This window comes from Pristiophorus japonicus, chromosome 3, assembly GCF_044704955.1.
Source record: "Pristiophorus japonicus isolate sPriJap1 chromosome 3, sPriJap1.hap1, whole genome shotgun sequence".
Classification (NCBI taxonomy): domain Eukaryota; kingdom Metazoa; phylum Chordata; class Chondrichthyes; family Pristiophoridae; genus Pristiophorus; species Pristiophorus japonicus.
The window spans coordinates 223,243,788-223,263,812 of NC_091979.1; the positions used below are offsets into that span (position 1 = coordinate 223,243,788).

Genomic DNA, 20,025 nt, shown 5'->3' on the forward strand with positions numbered 1-20,025 from the left:
CACCACCTTTCCAGGCAGTGAGTTCCAGACCCCCACAACCCTCTGCGTGAAGAAGCTTCCCCTCAAATCTCCTCTAAACCTTCCACCAACCACCTTAAACCTATGCCTCCTCATAATTGACCCCTCCACCAAGGGAAATAGACCCTTGCTATCCACTATATCCAGGCTCCTCAAAATTTTATACACCTCAATGAGGTCTTCCCTCAGCCTCCTCTATACCAAGGAGAACAAACCCAGCCTATCCAATCTGTCCTCATAGCTAAGATTCTCCATTCCAGGCAGCATCCTCTTAAATTTCCTCTGCACCCTCTCCAGTGCAATCAGGTCCTTCCTATAATACGGCGACCAGAACTGCACACAGTATTCCAGCTGTGGCCTAACCAGAGTATTATACAATTTAAGCATAACCTCCCTGCTCTTATATTCTATGCCTCGGCCAATAAAGGCAATCATTCTATATGCCTTCTTAACCACCTTATCCACCTGGCCTGCTACTTTCAGGGCTCTGGACAAGCACTCCAACGTCCCTTTGTTCATCTACACTTCTAAGTGCCTACCGCTTAATGTATATACCCTTTCCTTATTAGCCCTCCCCAAGTGCATTACCTCACACTTCTCTGAATTAAATTCCATTTGCCACTGTTCTGCCCACCTGACCAGTAGATTGATATCCTCCTACAGTCCATGACTTTCCTCTTCATTATTAACCACACAACCAATTTTAGTGTCATCTGCAAACTTTTTAATCATGCCCCCTATATTCAAATCTAGATCATTGATGTATACCACAAAAAGCAAGGAACCCAGTACTAAGCCTGCGGAACCCCACTGAAAATATCCTTCCAGTCACAAAAACATCCAACCATTACCCTTTGCTTCCTACCTCTAAGCCAATTTTGGATCCAACTTGCCACTTTGCCCTGGATCCTATGGGCTTTAACCTTCGTGACCAGTCTGCCATGCGGGACCTTATCAAAAGCTTTGCTAAAGTCCATATACACTACATCATATGCACCCTGATCGACCCTCCTGGTTACTTCCTCAAAAAATTCAATCAGGTTAGTTAAACACGATCTTCCCTTAACAAATCCGTGCTGATTAATCCTGGCCTTTCTAAATGTTGATTTATCCAGTCCTTCAGGATTTTTTCCAATAATTTTCACACCACTGAGGTGAGGCTGACAGGCCTGTAATTACTCGGCTTATCCCTTTCTCCCTTCTTAACAAGGGTACCTCATGAGCAGTTCTCCAGTACCATGCCTGAATCCAAAGAGGACTGAGAAATGATGGTCAAGGCCTCTGCTATTTCCTCTCTTGCTTCTCTCAACAGCCTGGGATGCATTTCATCCGGGCCTAGGGATTTAACCACTTTCAAAACTGCCAAACCCTGCAATACCTCCTCTCTCACTAGTCTATTTCGTCCAGAATTTCACACTCCTCCTTGATAGCAGTATCTACATTGCCCCTTTCCTTTGTGAAAACAGACGCAAAGTATTCATTAAGAACCATACGCACATCTTCCGCCTCCACAAACACAGATTACCCTCATGATCTCTAATAGGCCTTACCCTTTCTTTAGTTATGCTCTTGCTCAATATTTTACTTGCCAAGCATTTTTCATGCTCTCTCTTAGCATTCCTAATATTCTTTTTAATTTCACCTCTGAACTTCCTGTATTCCTCCAGAGCTTCTGCAGTATTTAACCGTCGGTATATGACAAACTTCCCTTTTTTTCTCTTTATAAGAACATAAGAAATAGGAGCACGAGTAGGCCATTTGGCCCCTTGAGCCTGCTCCGCCATTCAGTGAGATCATGGCTCATCTGACCATGAACTCAGCTCCACTTCCTCGCCCGCTCCCCATAACCCTTTACTCCCTTATCACTCAAAAATCTGTCTATCTCTACTTTAAATATATTCAATGACCCAGTCTCCACAGCTCTCTTCATCTCAGTTTTAAATGGGTGGCCCCTTATTCTGAGACTATGTCCCCAAGTTTTAGTTTCCCCTATGAGTGGAAATATCCTCTCTGCATCCACTTTGTCGAGCCCCCTCATTATCTTACATGCTTCAATAAGAACACCTCTCATTTTTCTGAACTCCAATGTGTATAGGCCCAACCTATCTTCATAAGTTAACCCCCTCATCTTCGGAATCAACCTAGTGAACCTTCTCTTAACATCCTCCGATGCAAATATATCCTTCCTTAAATACGGAGACCAAAACTGTTCGCTGTACTCCAGGTGTGGCCTTACCACAGTTGTAGCAGGACTTCTGTGCTTTTATACTCTATCCCCCTTGCAATAAAGATCAACATTCCATTTGCCATTCCTGATTACTTGCTGTACCTGCTTACTCACTTTGTGTTTCATGCACAAGGATCCCCAAGTCTCTCTGTACTGCAGCACTTTGCAATTTTTCTCCATTTAAATTATAACTTACTTTTCTATTATTTCTGCCAAAGTGGATAACCTCACATTTTCCCACATTATACTCCATCTGCCAAATTTTTGTCCACCCACTTAGCCTGTCTATATCCCTTTGCAGATTTTTGTGTCCTCCTCACAATTTGCTTTCCCACCTATCTTTGTATCATCAGCAAACTTGGCTACATTACACTCAGTCCCTTCATCCAAGTCATTAATATAGATTGTAAATAGTTGAGGACCCAGCACTGATTCCTGCAGCACCCCACTAGTCACCGTTTGCCAACCGTAAAATGACTCATTTATCCCGACTCTCTGTTTTCTGTTGCTTAACCAATCCTCTATCCATGCTAATATATTACCCCCAACCCCGTGAGCTTTTGTCTTGTGCAGTAACCTATTATGTGGCACCTTATTGAATGCCTTTTGGAAATCCAAATACACCACATTCACTGGTTTCCCCCTTATCCACTCTGCTCGTTACATCCTCAAAGCATTCCAGCAAATTTGTCAAACATGATTTCCCTTTCATAAAACCATGCTGACTCTGCTTGATTGAATCATGGTTTTCCAAATATCCCACTACTGCTTCCTTAATAATGGACTCCAACATTTTTCCAAGCACAGATGTTAGGCTAACTGGTCTATAGTTTCCTGCTTTTTGTCTGCCTCCTTTTTTTGCGGTTTTCCAATCTGCTGCGGCCGCCCCAGAATCCAGGGAATTTTTGCAGATCACAACCAATGCATCCACTATCTCTGCAGCCACTTCTTTTAAGCCCCTAGGATGTAAGCCATCAGGTCCCGGGGACTTGTCCGCCTTTATTCCCATTAGTTTATCAAGTAATACTTCATTAGTGATAGTTATTGTATGAAGTTCCTCCCTCCCTATAGCCCCTTGATTATCCACTATTGGGATGTTTTTAGTGTGAAGACCGATATAAAATATTTGTTCAATGTCTCTACAATTTTCCTGTTCTCCATTATTAATTCCCCAGTCTCATCCTCTAGGGGACCAACATTTACTTTAGCCACTCTTTTCCTTTTTATGTACCTGTAGAAACTCTTACTATCTGTTTTTATATTTTGTGCTAGTTTACTTTCATAATCTATCTTCCTTCGCCATCATTTTTGTAGTCATTCTTTGCTGGCTTTTAAATGTTTCCCAATCCACTGGCCTTCCACTAGTCCTGGCCACATTGTATGCCCTTCTTTTCAATTTGATACCATCTCTTATTTTCTTAGCTAGCCACCGATGGTTATCCCTTCACAGTCTTTCCTTCTCATTGGGATATATTTGTTTCGAGTTATGAAATATCTCCTTACAAGTCTGCCGCTGCTCATCAACCATCCCTCCCCTGTAAGTCCCGAGAGATCCGGGGGGGCTCTAGAATTGTTATTCCCACCCTTTTTTTTTTAAGGGCACATGTTTGGCCTGAGCCCTCCGGATCTCCTCCTTGAATACCTCCCACTGTTCCGACACTGATTTACCTTCAAGAAGTTGTTTCCAGTCCACTGTGGCCAAATCACTTCTCAACTTAGCAAAGTTAGCTTTTCCCAAATTTGGGACTTTTATGCCTGGTCTATCCTTGTCCTTATCCATAACTACCTTGAATCTGATAGAATTATGGTTACTGGCACCCAAGTGCTCTCCCACTGATACCCCTTCCACCTGCCCAGCTTCATTGTCCAAAACTAAGTCCAGAACCACCCCCTCCCATGTTGGGCTTGTTATATACTGACTAAAAAAGTTCTCTTGAATGCATTTTAGGAATTCTGCACCCTCTATACCCTTCACACTATATTTGTCCCAATCAATATTAGGATAGTTGAAATCCCCTACTATTACTACCCTATGGTTTTTGGACCTCAGAAATTTGCCGACATATTTGCTCTTCTATCTCCCTCCCACTGTTTGGGGGTCAATAATACACGCCCAGCAGTGTGATCGCCCCTTTTTTTATTTTTCAATTCAACTCATTTGGCCTCATTTAATGATCCCTCTAACATATCATCCCTCCTCACAGCTGTAATAGTTTCTTTAATCAATACCGCGACCCCCCCGCTTTTTACCCACCAGCCCCTCTCTGTCCTGTCTAAAAATCCTGTAACCGGGAATATTGAGCTGCCAAACCCTGCGTCTCTTTCAGCCATGTCTCTGTAATGGCTACAATGTCATACTCCCAAGTGTCTACCTGTTCTCTCAGCTCAACCGCCTTATTCGCTATACTCTTTGCATTGAAGTATATACCATTTAGCACAGAAAAACCTCCTTGGGAGGGAGAGAGAAAACAGGGAATTATAGACTGGTTAGCCTGACATTAGTAGTGGGAAAAATGCTGGAATCAATTATTAAAGATGTAATAGCAGCGCATTTGGAAAGCAGTGACAGGATCGGTCCAAGTCAGCATGGATTTATGAAAGGGAAATCCTGCTTGATAAATCTTCTAGAATTTTTTGAGGATGTAACTAGTAGAGTGGACAAGGGAGAACCAGTGGATGTGGTGTATTTGGACTTTAAGAAGGCTTTTGACAAGGTCCCACACAAGAGATTAGTGTGCAAAATTAAAGCACATGGTATTGGGGGTAATGTATTAACGACGATAGAGAACTGGTTGGCAGACAGGAAGCAAAGAGTAGGAATAAATGGGTCCTTTTCAGAATGGCAGGCAGTGACTAGTGGGGTACTGTAAGGTTCAGTGTTGGGACCCCAGCTATTTACAATATACATTAATGATTTAGATGAAGGAATTGAATATAATATCTCCCAAGTTTGCAGATGACACTAAGCTTGTTGGCAGTGTGAGCTGTGAGGAGGATGCTAAGAGTCTGCAGGGTGACTTGTACAGGTTAGGTGAGTGGGCAAATGCATGGCAAATGCAGTATAATGTAGATAAATGTGAGGTTATCCATTTTGGTGGCAAAAACAGGAAGGCAGAATATTATCTGAATGGTGACAGATTAGGAAAAGGGGAGGTGCAACGAGACCTGGGTGTCTTGGTACATCAGTCATTGAAAGTTGGCATGCAGGTAGAGCAGGCGCTAAAGAAGGCAAATGGCATGTTGACCTTCATAGCGAGGGGATTTGAGTATTGGAGCAGGGAGGTCTTACTGCAGTTGTATAGGGCCTTGGTGAGGCCACAACTTGAATATTTTGTACAGTTTTGGTCTCCTAATCTGAGGAAGGACATTCTTGCTATTGAGGGAGTGCAGCGAAGGTTCACCAGACTGATTCCTGGGATGGCAGGACTGACACATGAAGAAAGACTGAATTGACTAGGCTTACATTCACTGGAATTTAGATGAATGAGAGGGGATCTCATGCAAACATATAAAATTCTGATGGGATTGGACAGGTTAGATGCAGGAAGAATGTTCCCGATGTTGGGGAAGTCCAGAACCAGGGGTCACAGTCTAAGGATAAGGGGGTAGACCATTTAGGACCGAGATGAGGAGAAATTTCTTCACTCAAGAGAATTGTGAACCTGTGGAATTCTCTACCACAAAAGCTGTTGAGGCCAGTTCATTGGATATATTCAAAAGGAAGTTAGATGTGGCCCTTACGGCTAACGGGTACAGAGAGAAAGCAGGAATGGGGTACTGAAATTGCATGATCAGCCATGATCATATTGAATGGTGATGCAGGCTCGAAGGGCCGAATGGCCTAATCCTGGACCTATTTTCTATCTTTCATGTCGATTACTACTTACCTTGGTTTCCTGTCTTACAAATTCACTTTCTACATTCTTGCTTTGCAATTTTACCTTCACATCCTTCCCTATTGAATTTGTTTTCAGGTTCCCATCCCTCTGCCCAGCTAGTTTAAACTCTACCCAACAGCATTAGCAAAACTTCCCGCAAGGATATTGGTCCCGGTGCTGTTGAGGTGCAACCTGTCTGGTTTGTACAGGTTCCATCTCTCCCAGAAGCGGTCCCAATGCCTCTCAGGGCAGGTACAGCCCAAGTTAGATACAGAGTAAAGCTCCCTCTACACTGTCCCATCAAACATTCCTAGGGCAGCGCAGCACAGGTTAGATAAAGAGTAACACTCCCTCTACATTGTCCCTTCAAACACTACTGGGGCAGGTACTGCACCGGCTAGATGCAGAGTAAAGCCACTCTACACTGTCCTAAACGCTACTTGTGCTGATACTCTGTTTCTAACCATTGCAGTAATGCTCCCTCTACATTGTCCCTTCAAACACTACCGGGGCAGGTACTGCACGGGTTAGATGCAGAGTAAAGCTTCCTCAACACTGTCCCATGAAACAATCCCAGAGCAGGTACAGCACGGGTTAGATGAAAAAATCTGCAAAAGAACATAGACAGGCTAAATGAGTGGGCAAAAATTTGGCAGATGGAGAGTGTTGGAAAGTGTGAGGTCATGCACACTGGCAGAAAAAAATCAAAGCGCATGTCATTATTTAAATGGAAAAAGATTGCAAAGTGCTGCAGTACAGCGGGACCTGGGCATCCTGGTGCATGAAACACAAAAGGATAGTATGCAGGTACAGTGAGTGATGGAATCTTGGCCTTTATTGCAAAGGGGATGGAGTATAAAAGCAGGGAAGTCTTGCTACAGCTTTACAGCATATTGGTGAGGCCACACCTGGAATACTGCGTGCTGTTTTGGTTTCTATATGAAAGGATATACTTGCTTTGGAGGCAGTTCAGAGAAGGTTCAAGGTTAATTCTGGAGATGAGGGGGTTGACTTCTGAGGAAAGGTTGAGTAGGTTGGGCCTCAACTCACTGGAATTCAGATGAATGAAAGGTGATCTTATTGTAATGCATAAGATTATGAGGGGGCTTGATAAGGTGGATGCAGAGAGGAGGTTTCCACTGATGGGAGAGACTAGAAATAGAGGGCATGATCTTAGAATAAGGGCCGCCCATTTAAAACTGAGATGAAGAGAAATTTCTTCTGAGGGTTATAAATCTGTGGGATTCACTGCTTCAGAGAGCTTTGGAAGTTGGGACACTGAATAAATTTTAGACAGAAATAGACAGTTTCTTAAACGATAAAGGGGTTATGGGGAGCGGGCAGGGAAGTAGAGCTGAGTCCATGATCAGATCAGTCATGATCCTATTGAATGGCGGAGCAAGCTCAAGGGGCCGTATGGCCTGTTCCTATTTCTTATGTTCTTATTAAAGCTCCCTCTACAATGCCCCTTGAAAAACTGTTCCAGGGGTGGTACAGCACAGGTTAGATACAGAGTAATGCTCCCTTTACACTGTCCCATGAAACAGTTTCAGGGTAGGTACAGCAGAGGTTATATACAGGGAAAAGTTCCCTCTAGACTGACCCATCAAACACTTCCAGAGCAGGTACAGCACGGGATAGTTAGAGTAAAGCTCCCTCTACACTGTCTTATCAAAAGCTTCCAGGGCATGTACAGCACGGGTTAGATGCAGAGTAAAGCTCCCTCGACAATGTCCCATCAAACACTGCCAGAGCAAGTGCAGCACCGGATATTTTGACTGCTCTCTTTCTCTGATCTCCTGATGTAGGTGAAATCGAAAGGTTACAAAGTTTACGGGGGATCGAGTAATCTGTACGGTGGGACAGTGACCATCAATGCACGAAAGGTATGACGACGCGGGACTTTAAGACACTGTGCGGTTTGAAGGGGGCGGGAGGGGACTCGCGGTTTGCGAGACCGAAGGCGTTCAGTGTGCAATGGAGCTAATTCGCGCTGGGAAACTGCCACTTTAATTCCTCACCTATTACCAGATCCTTGACTATGTGACTTGGAAGAAAGTCTCCCAATGTCACTGCCCTGGGTGTGCCAGACTGTACCAATAGGTCACACTCGGTCTGAAGAATATGCCCACTCGCAGAATCGTTTTATGACGTCCTGAGGTGGTGAAAGGTGCTGTATTAGAGGGGACCTTTGGAGCCAGATACATTATCCATCAACCAACCAAACCAGTGCTTCATATGACTAACAGCCTGCCTGCACCTTGGATCTTCCTGTGCGCAGAAATAGCAGCCTGTGTGGAAAACAGATGGGGCTGTCGTCAAGTGGAGCCGGGGAGTGCCGGTGGGTTGGAGGAGATGGGGGTTTGGGCGCCCTGTGACTTTAGGAGTCTATTTTGTTCTCTGCAGTTTGAAGAGATGAACTCTGACCTGGAAGAGAACAAGGAGTTGGCAGTGAACCGCCTCTCCGAACTGGAGAAGCTGCGGCAGGACCTCCAGCTGGTCGGCAGGGACAATGAGAAGCTGAGGGTGAGTTCAGGAACCAATTTTTCTCCAACCGTTGCCGGAGAACCCTCCTATTGCTGTGTCGCGTTAATGCCCACTCCTATTGCCGCCTTTCCATCTTCACACCTACTGCCGTCAAATGGTGGACCAGACTCGAGGGGCTGAATGGCCTTCACCTGTTCCTATGTTTCCTCTGATTGGCGGGTTTCATTGCCTTTCACTGGAGGACATTCGATCTATCGCTCTTCCCCCTCTGTCTCGCTCTCTCGCTCTGTCTGTCTCTCGTTCGCTCTCTGTCTCTCGCTCGTTGTTACGTTGAGAATAACTCCACAAGACTGTACATCTTAAGCTCAAACTGTTGTGACCTTGGTCTCTTTATTGTAACTCCAGAGTGAGGAGGCAGCATGGTAGACTGCCTTTTATACCGGCTTGCCCAGGGTATGCAGGTGACCCTTGGGTCTCCCACAGGTCCGCCCCTGGTGGCAAGTCTTACACATTGGTAATGTTTACATACATAACATCATTCCCCCCAAAGTCTTATGTCCAAGTTATTTACAAGTTGAGGCGATCTGGCGCTCTGCGTTCCCGGGTTGATCGCCCGAGTTGAAGTCCTGGCAAGGGCGCGTCGGTCGGATCATTGCTGCGCTGCGGTGTGGCTGGTCTGATCGGACTGTCGGGCATGGTGGGTTCATCCTCATAGTTGACCGCGAGGTCGATTGCTGGTTGGGTGTGTGGGTGGATCAATGATGGTAATATCCTCTTCAGACTGTTCTTGGTTGTCAGTGAACCGCAGTTTGGTCTGATCCAAGTGCTTTCTGCACGTTTGTCCATTCAAAAGTTTGACAACAAACACTCTGTTCCCCTCCTTGGCGAACACAGTACAAGCAACCCATTTGGGACCATGACCGTAATAAAAAACAAACACAGGGTCATTAACTCAATGTCGCATGATACATGTTATGCTGGTGACGCGAGGTTTCTACATGATCATTGAGATCCAGGTGGACTAAGGAGAGCCTGGTTTTGAGTGCACTCTTCATTAGCAATTCTGCAGGGGGATCCCCTGTAAGAGAGTGGGGTCGCGTGCAGTAGCTGAGCAGAATCCGAGATAACCGGGTCTGCAGGGAACCGTCCGTCATGTGTTTCAAGCTCTGCTTGATGGTTGGACTGCCCGTTGCGCTTGACCATTGGATGCAGGCTTAAACGGCTCAGACCTGACATGGTTGATGCCATTGCGGGTCATGAACTCGTTGAATTCCGAGCTGGTGAAGCATGGTCCAGTCACTAACGAGGACGTCGGGCCAACCATGGGTGGCGAACATGGCCCGAAGGCTTTCAGTGGTGGCAGTGACGTACATGAAGTCATTATTGTACATTCAATCATTTAGAGTAAGCGTCCATTGCTACTAGGAACATCTTTCCTAGAAAGGGGCCAGTGAAATCTACGTGGACCCTTGACCACGGTTTGGAGGGCCATGACCACAGATTCAGTCGGGCCTCCCTTGGTGCATTGCTCAACTGTGAGCAAGTGTTGCATTGGTGTTCGCATGACTCCAATTCCGAGTCAATGCCAGGCCACCAAACGTGCGACCTGGCGATTATGACTGGGTGGGTACTGTGAAGGTCGCATATAAACGTTTCCCTGCCTTTTTTGGGGAAAATTTTCCCCCATTAGGAAGCAGTCCGAATGGATGGACATTTCATCCTTGCGTCGGTGGAACGGCTTCATTTCGTCTTACATTACCCTTGGGACCGTCGACCAGCTCCCATTGAGGACACAGTTTTTTTTTTACTAGTGATAGCACCGGGTCCTGGCTAGTCCAGGTCCTGATCTAGCGAGCCGTGACGGGTGACCCCTCGCTCTCAAAAGCATCCATTACAAGAAGCAAATCTGCGGGTTGCGCTATTTCCACCCTGGTGGTGGGCAGTGGTAGCTGACTGAGGGCATCCGCACAGTTCTCAGTGCCTGGTCTGTGGTCGATTACATAATCATACACAGATAACGTTAGTGCCCATCTTTGGATAAGGTACAAAGCATTGGTGTTAATACCTTTGCTTTGAGAACAACGAAATGAGCGGCTTGTGGTCGGTTTCGAGCTCGAACTGGAGCCCAAATAGATATTGGTGCATTTTCTTCACCCCGTATACACATGCTCATGCTTTTTCAACCACACTGTAGGCTCTTTCAGCCTTAGATAAGCTTCTGGACGCATATGCAACCGGTTGTAGTTTGCCTCACCCATTGGCTTACTGTAACACTCAGCCGACCCTGTACGAGGATGCATCACAAGCTAGTACTAAACGTTTACATGGGTCATACAATACAAGTAACTTGTTGGAACATAGCAGGTTTCTGGCCTTGTTAAAGGCTGTCTCTTGAGCTTTACCCCAAACCCATTCATCACCCTTTCGTAGCAATAAAATACAATGGTTCCAACAAAGTGCTCAACCCCAACGAACGCAGCTCCGTCATATTCTGTGGTCTGGGTGCATTCTTGATGGCCTCCGTCTTGGAGTCCGTGGCTCTGATGCCGTCCACCGCAATCTTTCACCCCAGTAATTTGACCTCTGGCACCAGGAGCGTTTCAACCAGAGTCCCACTCTGTCCAGTCTCTTGAGAACCTCTTCCAGGTTGTGCAGGTGTTCGGTGGTGTTGCGGCCAGTGATCAAGATGTCAGCTTGGAACACCACAGTGCAGAACCGATTTCAGCAGACTCTCCATGTTCCTCTGGAAGATGGCCGCCGCCGAACGAATCCCAAAGGGGCATCTGTGGTATATGAACAGTCATCTGTACGTGTTGATGCACGTCAATTTTTTTGAAGGTTCAGCCAGCTCCTGTGTCATGTAAGCAGAGGTTAGATCCAGCTTGGTGAACGACTTCCCCCATGCTAGCGTTGCAAACAGGTCATCCGCTTTGGGTAGTGGGTACTGGTCCTGTAACGAGACTCGGTTGATCGTCACCTTATAGTCCCCGCAGATTCTATCGCCCCATCGCTCTTCAACACCGAAACAATTGGATTGGCCCATTTGTTGAACTCGACTGGCAATATAATTCCCTCTCGTTGAATCTGTCCAGCTCGATCTCGACTTTCTCTCGCATCATGTATGGAACCGCTTGGGCCTTGTGACGAACGGGTCGTGCATCAGGGACTAGATGGATCTGCACTTTGGCGCCTGTGAAGTAGCCGATGCCTGGCTCGAATAACAACGGGAATTTGTTTAGCATTTGGGCGCACGAGGCATCATCCTCCGAAGACAGTGCTTTGATGTCGTCCCAGTTCCATCGGATCTTTCCTAGCCAGCTTCTGCCGAACAGCGTTGGGCCATCGCCTGGTACAATCCAGTGGTAAATCATGCACAGCTCCATCGTACGATACCTTCACTGCCGTACTGCCAATGACTGGTATGAGCTCTTTGGTGTAAGTGCGCAGCTTGGTGTGGATCGGACTTAGTTTTGGCCTTTGTGCCTTGTTGCCCCACAGTTTCTCAAAAGCCTTCTGGCTCATAATTGACTGACTCACCCCCGTGTCCAATTCTATGGAAACTGGAATGCCGTTTAATTTGACTTTTAACATTATTGCAGGGCTTTTGGTGGTGAAGGTGTGTACCCCATACACTTCCTCTTCAGCCTCGGGTTGAGTTGCCTCTCTCACTCGTTCAGTGTGATCCGTGCTGGATCGGTCATCTTCTGTCGTCTTAGCCACGTGGTGAATTGCAGCATGTCTGCACATTCGTTGGAGGTGCCCCATTGTTCCACAGCCCTTGCACACAGTGCTTGAATCGACATTGATGGGCTCGATGATTACCCCCACAGCGCCAACATGGTGCTAATGGATTCACATTCACGCCCCATGGCGGACTCTGTCATCCTAGGTCTGGCCTCTGTGGGCGTGTAGGCCCTGCCACTTACACTTCTGCCTGCTGAAGGTGTTATTTTATGCACAGCACTTGCCGGTGAGTTCCGATGCTGCAATGATATCTGTTTAGTGTTATCGTTCGTGGACATAAAAGCCTGGGCTATCGTGATGGCCTTGCTCAGATCTAGAGATTCGGCAGACAGTAGTTTGCGAAGAATGACCTCGTGGCCGATTCCAAGCACGGAAAAGTCCCGCAACACTTCCCCTAAAAATCCAGCAAATACGCACGGCCCCGCAAGGCGTCTTAGGTCGGCAACAGAGCTCGCCACGTCCTGGCCCTCGGAGCAGTGGTGCGTATAAAAGTGATACCTGGCCATCAAGATGCTTTCCTTTGGCTTGAGTGTTCCCGAACCAGCGTATACAACTCTTCCTGTGTCTTGACCATTGGTTTCATCGGTGCGAGCAGATCTTTAATGAGGCTATATATTGTGGACCTGCAAACGGTGAGGAGAATCGCCCTGCGCTTGATCTGCCTTTTTCAGCTCGTTGGCCATGAAGTACTGGTCAAGACGCTCAACGAAGGCTTCCCAATCATCATCCTTAACAAATCTCTCCAAGAATACCAACAGCAGCCATAACTGCGTGAAAGTTCGTGATCTGTTACTCGTTGGCAATTGTTACATTTAGAATAACTCCACAATACTATATATCTTAAGCTCAAACTGCTGTGACCTTGGTCTCTATTGTAACTCCAGAGCGAGGAGGTTCTCGCTCTCACACACAAACATAGAAAATAGGAGCAGTAGTGGACCATTTGGCTCTTCGAGTCTGCACCGCCATTCAATATGATCATGGCTGATCCTCTGTCTCAACAATATTCAGTGACTTGGCCTCCACAGCCTTCTGTGGTAGAGAATTCCACAGGTTCACCACCCTGAACGAAAAAATTTCTCCTCATCTCAGTCCTAAATTTCCTATCCTGTATCCTGAGACTGTGACCCCTTGTTCTGTTCTAGACTTCCCAGCCAGGGGAAACATCCTCCCCACATCCAGTCTATCCAACCCCATCAGAAATGTATATGTTTTAATGAGATCCCCTCTCATTCTTCTAAACTCTAGTGAATACAGGCCTAGTCGACCCAATCTCTCCTCATACGACAGTCCTGCTACCCCAGGAATCAGTCTGGTGAACCTTCACTGCACTCCCTGTATGGCAAGTATATCCTTTCTTAGGTAAGGAGACCAAAACTGCACACAATACTCCAGATGCGATCTCACCAAGGCCCTGTATAACACTAGTAAGACATCCTTGCTCCCTTACTCACATTCTCTTGCAATGAAGGCCAACATACCATTTGCCTTCCTAACTGCTTGCTGCATGTTTGCTTTCAATGACTGGTGTACAAGGACACCCAGGTCCCGCTGTACATCGACACTTCCCAAGCCATCACCATTTATCCTTATCACTTTATCCTTACGTTTTTCCTCCCAAAGTGGATAACTTCACATTTATCCACGTTATAATGCATCGGCCATATGTTTGCCCATTCACTCAACCTATCTAAATCACCTTGCAGCGTCTTTGCATCCTCCTCACAACCCCACCTAGTTTTGTCGTCAATATATCAGTTAGATCCTCACAAAACTCCAGTAGGTTTGTCAAACATGATTTTCCTTTCATAAATCCATGTTGACTTTGTTTAATCCCGTTGATATCTTAGTGTGCCGTTATCACATCCTTTATAATAGACTCTAGCATTTTTCCTACTACTGATTAGGCTAACTGGCCTGTAGTTCCCTGTCTTTTCGCTCCCTCCTTTTTTAAATAGTGGGGTTACATTTGCCACCCTCCAATTTTCAGGAACTGATCCATAATATATAGAATTTTGGAAGATGACAACCAATGCATCCACTATTTCTATGGTTACCTCTTTTAGTACTCTGGGATGCAGATCATTAGGCCCTGGGGATAGAAACATAGAAAATAGGTGCAGGAGTAGGCCATTCGGCCCTTCGAGCCTGCACCACCATTCAATAAGATCATGGCTGATCATTCACCTCAGTACCCCTTTCCTGCTTGCTCTCCCTACCCATTGATCCCTTTAGCCATGAAGGCCATATCTAACTCCCTTTTGAATATATTTAACGAACTGGCATCAACAACTCTCTGCGGTAGAGAATTCCACAGGTTAACAACACTCTGAATGAAGAAGTTTCTCCTCATCTCGGTCCTAAATGGCTTACCCCTTATCCTTAGACTGTGAACCCTGGTTCTGGACTTCCCCAACATCGGGAACATTCTTCCCGCATCTAACCTGTCCAGTCCCGTCAGAATTTTATATGTTTCTGTGAGATCCCCTCTCATTCTTCTAAACTCCAGTGAATACAGGCCCAGTCGATCTAGTCTCTCCTCATATGTCAGTCCTACCATCCCGGGAATCAGTCTGGTGAACCTTCGCTGCATTCCCTCAATAGCAAGAACGTCCTTCCTCAGATTAGGAGACCAAAACTGAACACAATATTCCAGGTGAGGTCTCACCAAGGCCCTGTTCAATTGAAGTAAGACCTTCCTGCTCCTATACTCAAATCCCCTACCTATGAAGAGACCAACATGCCATTTGCCTTCTTCACCGCCTGCTGTACCTGCATGCCAACTTTCAATGACTGATATACCATGACACCCAGGTCTCGTTGCACCTCCCCTTTTCCTAATCTGTCACCATTCATATAATAATCTGTCTTCCTCTTTTTGCCACCAAAATGGATAACCTCATTTATCCACATTATACTGCATCTGCCATGCATTTGCCCACTCACCTAACCTGTCCAAGTCACCCTGCAGCCTCTTAGCATCCCCCTCATAGCTCACACCGCCACCCAGCTTAGTGTCATCTGCAAACTTGGAGATATTACACTTAATTCCTTCATCTAAAATTATTGATGTTTATTGTAAATAGCTGGGATCCCAGCACTGAGCCCTGCGGCACCCCACTAGTCACTGCCTGCCATTCTGAAAAGGACCCGTTTATCAGCCTTCAGTCCCATTAGTTGCTCTAGCACTATTTTCTTACTAATAATCATTTCCTTTAATTCCTCTTGCTCACTAGACCCTTGGTTCCCTCGCATTTCTGGGACATTATTTGTGTCCTCTTCCCTGAAGACAGAACCGAAGCATTTATTTAATTGTTCTGCCATTTCCTTGTTCCCCATTATAAATTCTCCCATTTCTGTCTGTAAAGGACCTACATTTGTCTTCACTAATCTTTTTCTTTTTACGTAGAAACTTTTGCAGTCAGTTTTTATGTTCCTTGCAAGTTTACTCTCATACTCTATTTTTCCCCCTATTAAATCAATCTCTTGGTCCTTTTTTGCTGAATTCTAAACTGCTCCCAATCCTCAGGCTTGCTACTTTTTCTTTGTATCGCTCCTCTTTGAATCTGATACTATCCTTAATATGTTTTGTTAGCCATGGTTGAGCCACTATTCCTTTTGTGCTTTTACGCCAGAAAGGAATGCATAACTGTTGCAATTCATGCATTCGTTTCTTAAATGTTAGCCATTGACTATCCACTGTCATACCTTTTAATGAATCTTCCCAATCTATCATAGCCAATTCAGTCCTCATACCTTCGTAGTTTCCTTTGTTTAGATTTAGGACCCTAGTTTCGAATTGGACTACTTCACTTTCCAACTTAATAAAGAATTTAATCATGTTATGGTCACTCTTCCCCAAAGTGATATGTCCTTACTTTACAGTACAAATGCACACGAGGCCCATGCTTGAGAGAAGGTCACTCTGTGACCAGCAACTTTTATTCCAGCACTGAAGTGATGAAGGTGGATGGAGCTTCCCCTTTTATACCTGAAAGACCAGGTTAGGAGTGTCTCCCACAAGTTCACCACCTAGTGGTCAATGTGCTCACAGTGTACAACTAGTCAGTTTATACATGGGTTACAATGACAGTTAAATACATGACACAAAGGACCCCGCACAACAAGACTGTTAATTAACCCCTTCTCATTACACAATACCCAATCTAGGATAGCCTGTTCGCGAGTAGGCTCCTCAACATATTGGTCTAAATAAACATCTCATACACACTCCAGGAATTCATCTGCCACAGTATTATTACTAATTTGGTTTGGCCAGTCTATATGTAGATTAAAGTCACCTACAATTACTGTAGTACCCTTGTTACATGCATCTCTAATTTCCTGCTTGCTGTCCCCTACACTATCACTACTGTTTGGAAGCCTATTGATAACTCCCATCAATGTTTTCTGCCCCTTGGTGCTCCTTAGCTTCATCCAGACTGATTCTACTGAGCCAATATCCTTTCTCACTATTGCTCTGATTTCACCCTTTACTAAAAATGCCACGCCACCCCCTTTTCTTTTTTGCCTGTTCATCCTAAATATCGAATATCCTTGGCTATTCCGTTCCCAACACTGCTCACCCTGCAACCATGTCTCCGTAATTGCAACTATATCGTATCCATTTACATTTATTTGCACTGTTAGTTCGTCTACCTTATTACATATGCTTCATGCATTCAGATACATTGCATTTAGATTTGTCTTTTTATTATTAGACATCTTAACATTATTTTGCACTACATGTATAGCCCTATTTGTCTTATCGCTATTTTTTCTTACCTGGATCCTATTTATTAGTGCACTCTTTTGTTTGCATGCTCTGTCCCTTCCTGACATAATCTGGGTTATCCTTGCCACAATCACTTTCCTGCATGGCTTCCTTTTCTTTTCTCTTTAGCATTCTAGATTTCTCTCCACTGTGACCGTCCTCCCCCCGCCCCCCCTGATTATTTAGTTTAAAGCCCTGTCTAGCTCCCTAGTTATTTGGTTCGCTAGAACTCTGGTCCCAGCATAGTTCAGGTGTAGTCCGTCCCCACGGAACAGCTCTCTCTTTCCCGAGTATTAGTGCCAGTGCCTCACAAATCGAAACCCACTTCTCCCACACCAACCTCTGAGCCACGCATTCATCTCCCTGATTCTATTAACCCAGTGCCAATTTGCTCATGACTCAGGTAATAATGCAGAGATTATTACCTTTGTGGTTCTGCTTTTTAATTTAGTCCCTAGCTGTTCAAACTCTTTCACCAGAACCTCTTTTTTAGTACTACCCATGTCATTGGTACCTACATGTACCACGACAACAGGATCTTCCCCCTCCCACTTCAAGTTCTTCTCCAGCCCGGAGGAGATGTCCTTTACCCCGACGCTGGGTAAGCAACACAACCTTCGGGACGCACGCTCTCGGCAGCAGAGAACCCTATCTATCCCCCTAATTATATTGTCCCCTACTACAACCACCTGCCTCTTTACATCCGCCACTTGAATGGCCTTTTGCACCACGGTGCCTTGGTCAGTTTGCTCATCTATCCCGCAGTCTGCACACTTGTCCATAAAGGTTGTAAGAACTTCAAATTATTGGACAAGTGCAGGGACTGAGGCTCCTGCAATACTACCTCCTGGATCGCCTTACCTGCTTCACTCGCAGTCACACCCTCCTGTCCCTGACCACGTGTCAATTCTAAAGTATTTAATCTAGAGGGTGTGACTGCCTCCTGGAGCAAAAGGTCCAGGTGACTTTCTCCCTCCCTGATGTCTCGCAATGTCTGCAGCTTGGACTCCAGCTGCTCAACTCGGAGCCGAAGTTTGTCAAGCCGCAGATACTTACCGCAGATGTAGTCGCCCTGGACCAAAATGTCCAGAAGCTCCCACATATTGCAGCAGCAACACATCTCTGTTTTCCCATTATATTATTTAATTAATTAGTTTAGCATTAATCAAGTAATTACCCTATATAGTTTATTAAATTAGTTAAACAAATAAAAGGTTAATTTTTAGAATTTAGTGATGTGCTATATGTTAATGTAAAAGAAAAACTTAGCCCACAATCACAACCAATCACTTACTTGCAGTGTCACAAGCAGAGTTCTCCTCACCTGGGAGAGGCAAAAATCCAAATTAAAAACCCAGGCTAATTGGGGGAAAAAAATCTGGGAAAAATTTCTCTCCGACCCAACCAGGTGCTCGAAACTAGTGCAGGAGATCACACTAGCCGTCTGCTGTGGCTTTTATCCCCACTCTCGGTCTGTTCCCGCTCTCAAGTACGCCATCGCTCTGTGGAAAAAGTTAGGAAAAACAAGGCAAAGCAACATCTCCCGCCCCCCACTTCACCGAACTCCCACTTACCAAACTCTGTTTTCCCACTCTGAGCTGCTGCACTGCGAGCTACCAGCACCCAGTCCTCGGTTTTTAAACTGCTTGTGTCTCAGATGAGTCACCACTGGTCAGCTCTTTAAAGAACCGGTTTTAACTAGTTTTAACTAACTGGCTATTTAGCAAACTACTGGAGAGCTAACTAGTTTGTCTCCACTTGAGTCTGAAAGAATCCTAAGTATTTAACTGTTAATCATATTTAGAGGCTATTCTGTCTCTCTCGCTCTCTTTCTATCTCTCTCTCTCTGCCTCTCGCTCTCTTTATCTCTCGCTCTCTATCTCTTGCTCACTGTCACTCTCGCTCTCTGTCTCTCGCTCTTTCTGTCTCTCGCTCTCTCTGTCACTCACTCTCGCTCTCTGTCACTCTCGCTTTCTCTGTCGCTCGGTCACTCACTCTCGCTCTCTGTCACTCTCGCTTTCTCTGTCTCTCGTTCTCTGTCTCTCTCGTTCTCTGTCTCTCTCGTTCTCTGCCTCTCTTGTTCTCTGTCACTCTCGCCCCCTCTGTCTCTCGCCCCCTCTGTCTCTCGCCCCCTCTGTCTCTCGCACCCCCCTCTGCCTCTCGCCCCCCCCTCTGCCTCTCACCTCCCCCTCTGCCTCTCGCCCCCCTCTGCCTCTCGCCCCCCTCTGCCTCTCGCCCCCCTCTGCCTCTCGCCCCCCTCTGCCTCTCGCCCCCCTCTGCCTCTCGCCCCCCTCTGCCTCTCGCCCCCCTCTGCCTCTCGCCCCCCTCTGCCTCTCGCCCCCATCTGCCTCTCGCCCCCCTCTGCCTCTCGCCCCCCCTCTGCCTCTCGCCCCCCCCTCTGCCTCTCGCCCCCCCTCTGCCTCTCGCCCCCCCTCTGCCTCTCGCCCCCACTCTGCCTCTCGCCCCCCCCTGCCTCTCGCCCCCCCCCTCTGCCTCTCGCCCCCCCCTCTGCCTCTCGCCCCCCCTCTGCCTCTCGCCCCCCCTCTGCCTCTCGCCCCCCCTCTGCCTCTCGCCCCCCCTCTGCCTCTCGCCCCCCCCTCTGCCTCTCGCCCCCCCTCTGCCTCTCGCCCCCCCTCTGCCTCTCGCCCCCCCTCTGCCTCTCGCCCCCTCTCTGCCTCTCGCCCCCCCCTCTGCCTCTCGCCCCCCCTCTGCCTCTCGCCCCCCCTCTGCCTCTCGCCCCCCCTCTGCCTCTCGCCCCCCCCTCTGCCTCTCGGCCCCCTCTGTCTCTCGCCCACCCTCTGCCTCTTGCCCCCCCCCTCTGCCTCTCGCCCCCCCCCGCCTCTCGCCCCCCCCTGCCTCTCGCCCCCCCCCGTCTCTCGACCCCCTCTGCCTCTCGA

The 20,025-nt window shown here is 46.8% G+C and overlaps 1 protein-coding gene across 4 annotated transcripts in view; it reads left to right on the top strand.

The window, feature by feature from the left end:
* Positions 1 to 20,025, top strand: part of LOC139260126 (E3 ubiquitin-protein ligase BRE1A-like) — a 94,477-nt gene that overhangs the window by 33,334 nt on the left and 41,118 nt on the right. For all 4 annotated transcript variants that reach the window (XM_070876313.1, XM_070876315.1, XM_070876314.1 and 1 more), the window contains 2 exons: positions 7,932 to 8,009; positions 8,530 to 8,649. In XM_070876313.1, coding sequence (XP_070732414.1) covers positions 7,932 to 8,009; positions 8,530 to 8,649 — 198 coding nt within the window. The remainder of the gene's footprint in view (positions 1 to 7,931; positions 8,010 to 8,529; positions 8,650 to 20,025) is intronic.